Source organism: Buceros rhinoceros, unplaced genomic scaffold (genome assembly GCF_000710305.1).
Source record: "Buceros rhinoceros silvestris isolate BGI_N320 unplaced genomic scaffold, ASM71030v1 scaffold2586, whole genome shotgun sequence".
NCBI lineage: Eukaryota > Metazoa > Chordata > Aves > Bucerotiformes > Bucerotidae > Buceros > Buceros rhinoceros.
In genome coordinates this window covers 3,189-17,369 of record NW_010419107.1, presented here as the reverse complement: position 1 = coordinate 17,369, position 14,181 = coordinate 3,189, and the positions used below count along the sequence as shown (strand labels likewise).

Sequence of the window (14,181 nt, the reverse complement as noted above, 5' to 3'; positions counted from 1 at the left end):
TTCCACAGCATAAAATGGAAGGTAATTTGTTATTGATGAGTGAGTCTGCTGGCCGTCTCAGGTTTAACAGAGCAGTGCTGCGGCATGCGTATGTATTTTCAGAAGCTGGCTGTGCCAGCATAGCTACCAAACCCAACAGCAAGTAGAGTTCAATGCCTCCTACAAGCAGATGCTAAACTCTTGAGGCTCAAGGCTAAAAAAAAAGAAATTGTGTAGCCTTTAGAGAACACATGTTGCAAAACATGTAATTTAATGTGTTTCTCATTAACAGAGGTAAACACCCTAGTTTGTTCTGAATGACAAATTCCTTTGTGTGTAGACCCCAAATATGAATAAATGCAGTAACAAAATGACAAATACATCATCTCAATGGTTCAATGCAAAAGGGATTTTCCAGTGAGATACAGTGAGGTGGCAGCTACTCGTTTTTATTAAGACCCAGATTTTAAAAAAGCAAGGAAAACCTATAGTATCTCACTCATTTTTTTACTTCATGATTGACAGTGATAAAAACAGCCATGTGGCCTCTTGGCTTACCTATAGGGTTGAAGAGAAGGAAAGCCATTCGTTGCAAAGCATGGAGCTGTCTGTACATCAGATGTGGTGCTTTGCATCAATCATAGGGCCAAGAGTGACAGGAATGTGAGTAAGCTTGCACTTCCAGAAGCGCAACTAGTTGTTCTTCAGAAACATCGTGGTAGTGCTCTGCCACTCACTTTGACCAGATCATGAGTTGTTTATCAGACCAAACTCATAATTTAGATAAGGACAGAAACAAACAAAACTAGTCAGAAATGTGTTTCTAACTTCTCTGTGTTCCTTTTTTGCAATGGAGTATCAGTTAAGTTCTGACTTACCACTGTGTTTGTTTTTCCCTCTTTTACTGCAGTTTATTATGCTGACTTACATCTTTATGTTGGCCTGGCTTGGCGTTACAGCTTTCACTTCGCTGCCTGTTTACATGTACTTCAATCTGTGGACCATTTGCCGAAATGCCACCATAGTGGATGGAGCTAATCTCTGCTTAGATCTTCGCCAGTATGGTATGTAAATACAGCAAGATTTCACAGAAGGGACCGTCATGTTGCTTTGCTTCTATGTATCTGAAATGAACCATTTCAGTGTTTCTGAAACAATTGTTAAGCATCACTTTCTATCCTTTTACCCGCCAGTCGAGGCAGTTTATTAGAGATGCACTGCATTTCCAAGTCTGACAAAATTGAATCACCGTTGTCCATCTTCCTGGAGTATTGAAAATTTGGTTTGGGGCTTCTGCTTAGCCTCTTCTTTTGGAATTGCTGGAACTTGTCTAAAATGCTTAATTAGGCATGTAGCTGGAGAATGACTCTAATCTTGTGGTAGGATGCTGATCTGGAGATGTGAGATCCTAGGTTATCCTCTGTCTCTGCAAAGGTGCAGTGGAACGGGACAAATTCACTGCTAGCAAAAATGTCGATGAAGAACAACAATACAAATAGTAGCACTCTGAGAGGCTGGTGGAGAAAGAGCAAGGCTAAAGCCTCAACTGTGGAGGTTAGAAGAAAGTAGGGATATAGACAAACGTGTTTTGAGGGGTGTTTGGAATCCTAAAAAGTTTGAGAATTCTTTTATTGGTGATGATAATTCAATTCCTTTCTGCCACAATACTGATTTGAATCTAGATGTTCTGGCTTTGATGGTTTCTTAGTCCACAGAGCTTTGGGTAGTTCCTTGAGTCTTTCTTTTGTCGCCTTGGTATAACATCACAATATATTTTCTTAATTGTTATTTTGAGAAATAAAAAATGCTGCTATATTTGGGAATGAAAGAGTTTTGTACATAGTAAACATTTCACTTAAACCTGAAACAAAGTCTTTCACATTATTGTTTTCACAAGGAGTAAAAAACAAAACAAAACAAAACTTTTTTTTTTTTACTTTATTGATTTCGCCCACCACCCTCAGCATGACAGGTGAGTTGGGAAAGCAATTATATACACAAATGTCATCAAGACTTTTAAATCATCTTTCTATGACCTTATATTTGCTAGTAGTCATGTCTATTTCTTATTATTAATTCTGTTGAAAACACGCACAGAACACTAACATATAAAACAGATATTCTGTGAACATACCTGTTTCCTGTAAATGCGGTAAAAACAGATGATTACTAATAGGAACGAGCAGTACCATTTTTCGTGATAACAGAGTTATAGCAGTTTTCTTCAAGCTAGACTTTGATTTAGTGTCTGGACAGTAGCTAAAGGAAACAAGGTAGCAGATTATAGTTATTCTTGCTGATAGAGAAAATATTATTGCAATAAAGTAGATTTTTTGTGTAACTTGTGAAAGAAGCTTTGTACCAGACCGACGTGAGAGTAGAGGCTGGTTATGGACAACATAGTATGTGTATATACTGGCTGCAAATAATTTTCTGGTGTTTTGATTATTGTGCTGATCCGGAATGAAGATATTTTCAAAAATGACTGAAAAATTATTACCTGCGAATTTCTTACTAGGGCTTTTACAAAATAGATGATGTGTTATCTTTATGATGGCTGAAATTATCAGAGAATCATAGAATGGTTTGGGTTGGAAGGGACCTTAAGGATCACCTAGTTTCAACATCCTTGCCATGGGCAGTGTCACCTTCCACTAGACAAAGTTGCTCAAAGCCCCATCCAACCTGGCCTTGAACACTTCCAGGGAGGGGGCAGCCGCATCCACAAGTTCTCTGGGCAACCTGTTCCAGTGCCTCACCACCCTTACGATAAAGACTTTCTTCCTAATATTTAATATAATCTACTCTCTTTCAATTTGAAACTGTTACCCCTTGTCCTATCACTGCATGCCCTGGTAAATAGTCCCTCCCCATATTTCCTGTAGACCCCCTTTTAAGTACTGTAAGGCTGCTATAAGGTCTCCCCTGCAGCCTTCTCTTCTCCAGGCCGAACAAACTCAACTTCCTCAGCTTCGCAGGAGAGGTGCTCAAGGCCTCTTATCAACAAAAAACTGGTTTTGTTGTTAAGTAAAAGTTCTACAAAGCAGCCAAGTATTTGTATTTCTTGTCTTTTCTGGTTCAGGTGAAGTAATCTGCAATGTACTAGGAATTCTAAATACTATGAATATTTATTCTCAATACTCCAGGTATTGTAACTATTGGAGAGGAGAAGAAGGTCTGCACCACATCAGAAAGTTTCACCAAGATGTGTGACTCTAATGAGGTGAATAAATGTGGTAATATTTTTGGCAAATCTGTACTGTATGTTATAGTAGGAAGTAAATGATGTGTGGTTTCTTCTCACTCTTAATGTTCTAATTCTAGCTATGGTGATGAAATAAAATCCCGGTGGAAAATACAGTCAGCAAATATTTTTCCTAATCTTTTACCATGGACCAAATCTAGTCAGTGAAATTTTTGCAACCATATGTTTTCTAAATACACTTGTATTTTTTTTTAAGAATTCCATTTTCATGTATATTTTTACTGAGATGTTTTTGAAAGTCAAGACACCTGCTGCACAATGAATTGATCTATATAATGAATCAGTATTTGAAGATCTTATGATTACTGTTGTGACAGGAGAGTAAAGATTTCAAATGGATTTGACCAAATCTTGCACTATTTTAGGATAATAACTCCAAGTATGTTTTTCTTCCTACTTTTTCTCTTAGGCAAAGGTGACCTATTTCAGAGCAGCTGAGGTTTCTGGTTTTATTTTTAAATGATCAGGAATGAAGACAGGACAAATAAAATTACATGTGTCTAAACCGAAAAGAGAGGTTGAAATCTTGATCCCTCTGAAGACAGAGGTTGCTTTGCTAGAGGTTTAGCTGGGTCTTACCATGTTTGAATAAATCTTCTAGTGAAGGTAGAAAATCTGCCTTCATATCAAAACCAGCCGAGAGAACGAAACCCTTGCTGTGCAGTCAGCTCTCAGCGGCTGCTGTGTAAAACAGATCACTGAAATTATAACCAGATGTAGCCATTTGGTTCGAACGGGGTGAGGAAGCTGGTTTATTTGGCTTATTTATGTGACCGGTTTATATTATATAACTACGAAAAAATTTTATTGGCGAAGTTGGGAAGGAAGTAAATCAGTATATGAGGATGGAAAGCTACAGCTGATGAAGGGAAATGGGGTTTTCTTAGGCTGTCTGTGCCACTAGAGAAACCATCACAAATGTTTGTAGAGCTGATAAGATAGCACTGTAACTAAAAAAAAAAAAAATAAACAAAAAACAACACAAACCCCCAACCCCTCCCCCAAAAAAGTACAGGACTGTTTATACTGATATTTTATGATTTGAATGGAATTATGCTTTATCCCTGATACGGGTATTGTAATAAAACAAGCACAAGCACAATGTCACGTAGTGGTATCAGACTTTTGGAAAAAATATTAGTAAACTTTTGTAAAAGGGTGGCACCAGGAAGGTAATAGTTTATTTTAGTTGTTGTGATATTTCATTCAGTTTCTGTTTAGTGTATCACCATGATGGTCCCTTTCTTTGTCCCCCTTTGCAGCTAAACATGACATTCCACTTATTCATCGTGGCACTTGCTGGAGCTGGAGCAGCAGTCATTGCTATGGTAAGCTACCCAACACTCTGTACTTCTGCTGTCATATGAATTGCTGGTGCATTCTGGCTGTTAGTATCAGTTATCCAATTTCCATACTATCACTCAATGCTTTACTAAAATGTAACTTGGTAACTCAATACTCTCTCCTACCTTTTCTAAAAAATATATTGATGGATTCTCTTTGACGTAGAATGTCATGATTACTTTTTTTGAAAAAAAAACCCAACCCACCTTTAAGTACATGGTAAGAATTTTTTCTGTTCTCTTGCTGTGCTCAGACAAGTGTCTGAGCTCATGTGTCTGTCTCATGACCATAATAATATACTGTTATGATCTATGCCTTTCTGGGTATTCACAGGCTCACGGTGCTGCTATTTTAGGAGCAGAATTTTTGTCAGTTCTATGTGTATAAGTGAATACATCAGGTTTTCTGTCAGGAATAATTTTTGCTTTTTCTTGTAATGAAGACTACTTTGATGGCATTTTGCCAATGAGTGTGGTCCACTGACAAAAAAAGGGTACGAGCTAGTGCCCTGCTCTTCTGTCTTTTTGTGGGCTGTGTCTGCTTAAATGTAAAAATATTTTTAGAATGAAGATTCTGTACCATGTAGTTCTGGAATGGAAAATGAAAAATTACTGTTACTTGTACTGATGCATTCCATAAGAAAAGCATTAATGATAGTGATTACTATTACTACTACCACTAGCAATTTTTCATTAAATTGTAAGGCCATAAAATTTTTGTTTTTCCTTAGAATTATTTTATAAAAAGGGGCAATCAGAGAATATTCAATGAAACTAATATTCCTGTTGCTTTAGTGAATTTTTTTTTGTTTTTCTTCCTTGCCATTTTTTTCAGTACAATATGATATCCTGCCAATACAGCAGAGACAGCTAAAGATAGTAAGCATCCTACCTCTGATGTTTTCCCCAAACCACTACAGCAAACCTGTGTTACAACATACAGTTTCTCTTCTCAAAGGTTGTCATATGAGCAGTACTCTTCTGCCTGAACTCCCACAGAAGTTGTGCCCTCTAAGACAGAGATGGAGTCAATTCTTGTGAAAGAAGAACAAGAGAAATGTATAAGCGGTCAGGTCCCTTTCCCCTTTTCCCCCCTTCTCCAGTATGATTGTGCTCTTCTGCAGGATATTAGATGTGTGTAAGTGGAGGAAAAAATTATTTAGACTTCTGCCCTGCTGAAATAATTACATGTCCTGAAAGTAAAAGCAAAACAAAACAAAACCCTTTCCTAGCCCAGATGCAATTCTATGGTTTTGAAACATATTTTCTCCTTAGGAAGGAATGTAAGCAGGAATCTTTCATAGGTATGGAAAGACCCTGAGCTGTCTTGCATATGCCTATAATTGAAAAATCCCGAGGGAGACTGTGGAAGCTGCCCTGCTTCAATTTGAATAAGGCTTGACAGGGCCCCCCTGGCCTCAGGATATTCAGGTCATGGAATTGTGAAATGCAATTAGACAACCACTTAGAGATGGCCTCCTTAGTGTGACAGTGTTATCTAGGAACTTGGTGTTAAACAGCAAAACAAAGGTTGGTGGGACTGTTAAAAGCGTATGTCGTTATAAAACATGGATATGTATTTAAACTTATATCAATTATATAAAGTAGTTGTTTCCAGGAAGGTCATCCTAATTAAAGTGAATGTGCATTCCAGGAGTTTTCAAGTTATTCCAGAAGTTTGGCTCTGTATCTTCTTAAGGGGTGGTCAAGGAATGGAAGATTAATGAAGGTCAGAATGTGGCCAGTATGCCTTTAGAATACATTGTCTATTTTTCTAGCAGAAGAAAAATGCCAAGTGAATATGCAAGGTATTAGTTTTAAATTTCTCTCTTACCAAAGGAGGATAAGAAAGGTGCTTGCATGGTCCCATTTTAATCACAAATTCTTCAGCTGCAAGGTTTTCTGTCAGATGTGTTTTAAAAGGTCAGGAAGATGTGAGTACACTGCTCAGATACCCCCACCTCTAGGATTCTCATGTCTACAATCTATTCAAGGTTTGGATTATATTTTTAAATTGAAAACTTGCTCTCAAGGACCAGCACTGGTGTTTTCATTGGATGCAATTGTAACTGTCTGAGATGACAGAATTATTAGGATTACCATCCTGTTTCTTCTGGTTTTTCTCAAGAGTTTTACCGTGGAGGAAATTTAAGCCATTTCATTAGGTTAAATGGGGATTCGGCATTAATGTTTCTCATTTGATCTCGAAATGCCTGATCCAGAGACTACTCATGGTGAAAGGTTTTGAAGCAACCGAGTTAAATACAAGGTGCTTCTTTTTCCTGTGTGCTAAATTCTAACTGGAAAGTTTCCCACAGGAGCACAGTACGTTTTACCCTCTCCAGCACAAGCACTATCATCACAGGTTGTGCTGCTAGTGTTATGCTATAGATATTGAGAAACTCCTAAAGACGTGTAGAAATACTATGAAAGATGTAGAAATACAACTCTTTGTAGTCTTTTTTCTATAGGACAGTTTATCTAACACTTCTTCCTATTTTATGGTTCCTCCCCTCAAATAGGGATTGATTGGGTAAAAACTTGCCGCAAACCGCCAGGACAAAAAAGACACTAAAAGCATTTGATCCTTTGAAAGGTTTCAGAAAATTCCCTTCATCTTAATTGCACAGATTAAAAAATGTACGTTAGACTGCACTAATCAGCAACAGTTGCCACCAAACTCTTGAGGAAAAAGCCAAAGCTGGCATTTCCAAGAAAGAAAGAACATACTAACTGGTTCTGTTCATTTAGTATGATTCTAAGATACTCATATATCTGCAATACGAACAGGAGAATTTGCACAATCTCAAGGTGCTTGTATGATTACTCTGTTCCATTTCCCACTAATTGAATCCTAGTTTAGTTTCTCAGTGGCTTAGGGAGGGGTGGAATCTTTTTGATTTCAGGAATTTATCTGTGGCCTCTGAGACAGTTGATTAACATAAATTTAAGAGATGCTCTCATCAGAAAATATCGGAAAGCCTGCTAGGGGAAGGATAAACGCCCAGAGAGTCCTAGAATAAACCAGTTGAATGCCATTACTGAATATTTCTATATTGTGGCTGAATACAGAGCCAACAGTCAATGTCCTAATGCGAAAAGGAGACAAGTTTTGAGAGGGTCAGAGGCTCCTTGCAAGCAGATCCAGCAGACTGAAGGCAAAACATTTGAGGTCCACCTCTTAATGGAAAGCTTTCAAAGTCTGTAGATGTCCTGAATGGGCCAGACTTGGGAAGCTGAAGTGAACAGGAGAGCAGTTCATTGCTCTAACAGGCAACTGAAGTAGACCTTGTGCTACGCTATGGATGGCCACAAGTGTGAAGACTAAGCAAACTAAGTCCTAAAGGGACTGGAGGTAGGTAGCACATGACTGCCCCTGAAGGAGGATTTCTGAATAAAGTATTTTTGGCAGCAGTTCTTTGGAGGCATCAGCTTCATTCCTTGTATTGTCATTGTGTTAAAATTTATCACTTGTTTGACCTTTCATTGCCACCATTCAGAAGACTAGACATACCGGTTGTTAAGCTCAGTCACTGGCAGCCATACCACGTGTTTTTTATAAACTACTGAGCTCCATCTTAAAGGCAATTAGGGTTTTTTACGTCCTCTATTTAAAATGGAAAATGTTTGCAGAACGTAATTTTTCTACTCGTAAGATACCTTTCACTGATTTTCAGATTAAATTAATTCAGAGCTCTGTGAAAAACCTTTGCTGTATTGACAATATTGCCAATATCCTTTAATTGGTGTTTAATCCTCAGATGTATTCACAGACATTGTGTCCTCCCAATTTGCTAACATAAATAAACTAAGATTTTTGAGAGCATGTCGTCATAGGTCATCTAGTGATTTGTGTTGGCAGCAAGTGAGTCAAGTCTAATCTCTAATGACCACCAATAAATTGTATAATAATCACAGGCTGTGGGGCTTCCCCCTTCTTTTCAGATGATATTTTATATTGGGTTTGGATGGAAAACTAGGAATGATCTTAATTTTGTTTTCTTAAAAAAGTAAATAAAGATATTTTTATATATTCAAAAATTTACATGGAACATGAACATTGTTTCTGCTCCATTCAAGATGTATACAGAATTTGTCTTTTAAAATCATAAAAATAACATTTTTTGCTCTCTATACTTTTTAAAGAATTACATAAATAAATTGTGGTATAACTAATAAAACAGCAAAATAAAATTATAAAATCAAATGATGAGAGATCTATGCCCTTTTAAGACCTCACATTTATTTGTGAATATATTTTGCCAAGCTGAACATATTTTTCAGTGTTTGACAATTTTTTCCCAAATTAGCTGGTTTTGACAAAATAGCTAGAGTTGTAGATGAAAGGAAGAAGTCATGAATAAATGGAAAGATAATGCTAACTTTAGCAAGAAAGAAAAAGCAAATTTTTGTCTAATTGTATTAGAGATGTAATCATAAGACTACAGATGAGTCTACAGCATATTTCTATCTTAAACGACTACTTTAACAAATGGTGATTCAATGGGGAAAAGTTTGCAGGAGATAACCAGAAGACATTTTTCCATGTTGATTTGCAGAACCAGCTGAAATAGTAAAGCAGGGATGATTTGTTGATTTTTCAGTTCTTTTATTTTTTTTTTTTATAACCATTGCTGCCAACTCCTAGTCACAGGAACAGTAACAGCTGTGAGCTGAGTAATCTGAGGATTAACGAAGCTCAAGCTTGAACTTCACATTGTGTTGCTGTACTACTTCTTAACAATGCTTTGCTCCTTCTGATGAAAAAACCAGTCTCTGTCCTTCAGGTATGAACTTGCTTTATTCTGACCAGCTCTGTTGGTTCCTAAATCTGTGTTACCTCTCTTACAGGTCCATTATCTCATGGTCTTGTCTGCCAACTGGGCCTATGTGAAAGATGCTTGCAGAATGCAAAAATATGAGGATATTAAATCAAAGGAGGAACAAGAGCTTCATGATATTCATTCTACTCGCTCTAAAGAGAGGCTCAATGCTTACACATAAAAGAAACCATGTCTTACTTTCTAACATGTGAATGCTTTGTTGTTTAACTAAAGGCCATCCAACCCTTTTAAAAACAATTGAAAGTGCTTCTCACAAAAGATAGTTTGGGTGACTTACATATCACCCATGTACAATTCTTCTTTGTTTAGCACTTGGTTTCTTAATTAGTTCTTACTTTGTGTGACCATTTTCTACCACAAAGCTCCTAAATAGCCTTTCCTGAATCCTTTTCAGCTAATTAGTTCTGCTAGATCAAGGTTTCTAAACTATTGTCAAATACAAATATGTGTTTGATTTTTTTTAATCACTTTGTATGTGTTATGCATAACACCTTTTGCATTGTTTCTTATATGTTTTTGAAAAAAAAGTAGCTTTTTATACTTTTTATTTTGAGTTCAATAACTACTTTAACTACAGGTACACTTCAAAGGGACCATTGTACATGACGTACAATATATAGAGAAAACATTCTAATGGCTTTCCTTTATATTTGGAAAACTTGCCAGATGGACCCTGATCAATGTGAATGAAGGTCCTAAGAACGTTTTAAACAATCAAAGGTGCAATTTCTAAATTTGTAACAGTGGGTAAAAAAAAAGAAAAAAAAAGAGAAAAAAGAAAAAAGAAAAAAAAGGGAAAAAGTGCTTCTTATCTTTGTTAACATTGTATTATTATTGATGTTTTTAAAGAATATTCTCTTGTTCCAAGTTCCATGGGTGATAATTCCTGTTTGTATTGTGAGCATGCAGACCGTGGTGCTAACAATGCATGGCCACTTGCCTTTTGAAGGAATTCAATACCACGGCTACCTGTTAAAGAGTTATGGTATATAGACAATTGTTAATTAAGTGATATAGTTATCCATAGTTTTTTACAGAATGGTCTCTCTTTAATTCAATGATGGTTATGCTAAATTGGAGCTGTTCATGTGATGGTGTAAGAAATTACTGCTTAGCTACATTTATGAAAGTAATATATCAAAAATACAGTGACCATAGGAGTCAGATGTCTTTTTACCTGCTTTAAAAATTTAAATGGATTGCACCTGTCTGAACTGTACGAGATATATTAAAGGAGACTTCCATAAATGTCAAAGCTTGGCTTCTAGCTTTCCTACACATATTGGTTTACCTGTATTATGTTAAAGTAAGGTGAAAGACCACTATAGAGATTATTATTTGAAAGTGTAGTAATATATTTGAACCTTTATTTTGATAGGAAAATGTTATCAGAAAGATAGATCATCTTAATTTGAAAGAATTACCCTTATCAAAAACAAAACAAAAAAACCCTGTTTAAGAAAAGTCGGTATTATTGGACCAAATTTGGTGGATTTTTTTTTCCTATTTCTAATGCTACAAGAATGCTGTAAAGTGTCTTTTAAAGTGATGTAGCCTGACAAGACATTTTGTCAGTGTTAAAAATCTTAGGTAGTTTTGTGCACTTATTGAACCATTGTGAATTCTCTCTCAGTGTAAGTGCATTTCTAATAAAACTTACTGAGTAAAACTCTTCTTTGTACTATTACTAGTAATGCATCATCAGTAACTTTTAACAATTCTTGTAGTAAGTAGAGGGTAATACTATAGTTACTTGTGGCATGATAATGCATTAAGTAGTATTAGTTGATTGATTTCTTTTTCCTTATTTTTTTGTTTTGCTTGTTTTGGGGGTTTTTTTGGTTGTGTTTTTGATTTGGGGTTTTGATTTTTTTTTTACACTTAGGCTGTCCTATGGGGTCAACAGTTTTCTGATAATGTGCAGTACCAGTATTACAGTTCTGCAAACAGTATTAGGAACCTCTTTTGGATTCTATATGGTAGTGTTTCAGTTTTGTGTCTTAAAACGTTTGTGCTGATTTTTAAAACTATGTCTTTTAAACTCATGTAATGATGTTAATGCTTTTGGCTCTTCTCTGGTATTAGAGTTTGTATTTTCACAAAGAATGCTTTGTAGCAGGCATTACAATTAATCTGTTTTGTACATAAATGTGCCAACAGCTTGATGGTGGCGTTTTTGAAATGTAGAACAAAGTGCTTGCAAAAATGTAATAAACACACTTGTGTACTTTGTGTACTTATTAATCGTCCGTGTCAAGTAGTTATTCCTTGGTCTATACTGAACAAATCACTGCATCCAGAAATGGAAGAAGCTTGTTCCTTCTTCTACTATCCTTGCTATTGGAGGACTCTTCTCAATATTGTGCATTTTTTGTACAACATACTTTTATATGTTCAAGAAGGTAGTTGCTTTAGCAGAAATTATGAGAACAAAGAGTAAAATTTTAAAAATAATAATCTGGAGGTGGTATATTAATTAGAGAATATGTCTTTGTCAAATTTGTGACAAAAAAAATCTTATTGTGATAAATAATTTTAAAAAACTATTCCAAACTCTAAAGTGTTATATTCTTATCCCCTTCCATAACTCAGTTCCCTCTGGCCAATACCTTTACAAATTGCACCTAGACAAAAGTAGTGTGCAGCCTTTCCATGGTCAGACATTGTGCCTCAGTTTTGAGTAGTTTATTCCACTGAATTAAAACTCCCAGTTGTTGCCCATGCTCAGATTGCTTCAAATTATGTCTCCTAATCAGCATTTAGCATTAGAAATTATGAAATTTCTAAGAACAGAGTTTCATAGTCTAGGAAGAGCCAGGTAGCACAAGCCATACTGGTATTATTTTTAACATATTGGTCAAGAGAACAACTGGGCAAGATTTGTATTACCTCAGTATTTGGAACAGCTCAAACAGAAGCTGCTCTGACATGAGTTTGAGTGTTGCTGAGGGTACTGATACCCGGATGTTACAGTAGCTAGTACTTTAAAACCTTGATAACAACGCCGCGTTACTTACGTGCATGTAAAGTAATTTAAATGGTTAAAAGAAGACATCTATAGCTGTGCCAATTAACATAAAAACACTAAGGAAAACTAATTAAATTCAGCTCCGCAGTGTGTTTGTTTCTCAATTTACTAGCTGATGTATAGCTCTTTGTGAGCTTTTGATGGCATAATGGCAAACAATTTTTCATCAGTAGCACAAGCCAAAGGAGTAGAGGAGCTTTCCACAGCACAGCACATCAGTCATAACTGATTCACTTCAAAGTCTGTGCGTATTTGGTTTATTCCAGGCTCTTTTCTGTTTGTTGACAGCCTAAGCTGATTCTTCCTGAGGCAGGTTGCATGGATCTGAATTTCCGTGGTGTCTTTTGTACTTACTCTAAACCTGTGACTATTGTGCTTTTCAGACACAAGAAAACCAATTGTAGATCAATCAGTTTGGTGCAGGATTTTGCTGCATAAAAGAGTGTAGTTAATTGAAAATTCCAGCTTAGGAAGTTTCCCGCCCTAGACCCTCAGTTTTGCATTTTCTTCACAGTTTACTATGCCCCATCGAAAGTGGTAATAGATCACAAAATAGATCCAAAAATTGCTTAAGTTAGAAATCCTTCCCACCCATTTTCCCCTACGCACATCACCTCATTTTTTTTCTGCATGAGGTTATTTTATCTCTCAGCAGGATTGTATCAGTGCTTCTATTTTCAGCACAACAACATGAACCATTCAATCAGCATGATTTAGGTAATATTGAAGTGCTCTGCCGGCATGGCAATAAGTCTCTACAACAGGAGTGAAGAGAAAGGGAATTTTTAGGCCAGTCTCATTCCTAAGGCCAATGTATTGTATAGTTGGGTGGTATAGCTAAAAGCAGGAGGCAATGAAATGATTTGCTAGTTTAATGTTTCTAAATAGGTTGGGGGTTGTTTATTTGTTTGTATGTTTGTCACAGGAGCTAAAATAAAACAAGAAACTAAAAATGGAAATATATCTATGAATTCATTGATTTTAATAACATGCAATTTTAAATCTCGACAGTGCAGTTATTTAAATTGTAATATGTATGTATTGATTGTAAGTATTTGTTGACCATGATCATGGTTGCATTTCACCTTCAGTTGCTATAGTAGATTTTAGGACAGAATATTTCTGTATTGCACTTCCTATAATAATCAACGGCAGAAGTTTTTACAGTTCTTTCCATCGATAAGATTCAGTGCATTTTTCGGTTATTCAGTTCTGGGTTACTGGTGGTATCAATATAGATGGTTTTCTGAAGAAAGCAGCTCGATTCATGCTAAGTCATAGAAGAGCATATTATAACGCGTTTCATACCAAGAGGGGAAAGGTGTGTTTATACAGGCTGTCTCTTAAAAAAAGCAACGTATTATTTCCATTGGGTGGAACAGAAATCCTGCAAAGAGAAATGGTGATGCAGCAAACTAAGTTATGGCTCCAGGTGGTACCATGTTTCAGCACTCCCTCTATTTTGGGTAGATATCAAGTAAGAGAACAAGCTCAAAGCACTTAATATAATTAACAGCTCTTTCTGTACCCCATGAATTCTTCTGACTTGTATTTTCTACAAGGGAAAAACACCAGCAGTTACTGAATTTTGAAGTTTTCAACTACGGTTTCTTGTTCTTTCAGATGTTTGCGGAGGATCCCTGCACTTCAGAGGGTTACCTCTGTGTTTAACGGTTATTAGCAATGATGGTGACAGGTAAGTGATTCTGCTGATAACAGGGA

The 14,181-nt window shown here is 36.3% G+C and overlaps 1 protein-coding gene across 1 annotated transcript; it reads left to right on the top strand.

Moving 5' to 3' along the window:
* Positions 1-884: 884 nt before the first annotated feature.
* Positions 885-11,663, top strand: GPM6A (glycoprotein M6A). The gene is made up of 4 exons (XM_010138756.1): positions 885-1,043; positions 3,126-3,202; positions 4,507-4,572; positions 9,439-11,663. The coding sequence occupies exons 1-4, from the start codon at positions 896-898 to the stop codon at positions 9,589-9,591; spliced, it is 444 nt and encodes a 147-aa protein (XP_010137058.1). The 5' UTR covers positions 885-895; the 3' UTR covers positions 9,592-11,663.
* Positions 11,664-14,181: the final 2,518 nt, after the last annotated feature.

What these genes read in the sequence shown, in the direction of transcription:
- GPM6A (XM_010138756.1), top strand. Translation starts at nt 896, where the DNA reads ATGCTGACTTACATCTTTATGTTGGCCTGGCTTGGCGTTACAGCTTTC. An exon ending in CTTAGATCTTCGCCAGTATG is followed by an intron (nt 1,044 to 3,125) that starts GTATGTAAATAC and finishes TCAATACTCCAG; the next exon opens with GTATTGTAACTATTGGAGAG. An exon ending in AGATGTGTGACTCTAATGAG is followed by an intron (nt 3,203 to 4,506) that starts GTGAATAAATGT and finishes CCCCCTTTGCAG; the next exon opens with CTAAACATGACATTCCACTT.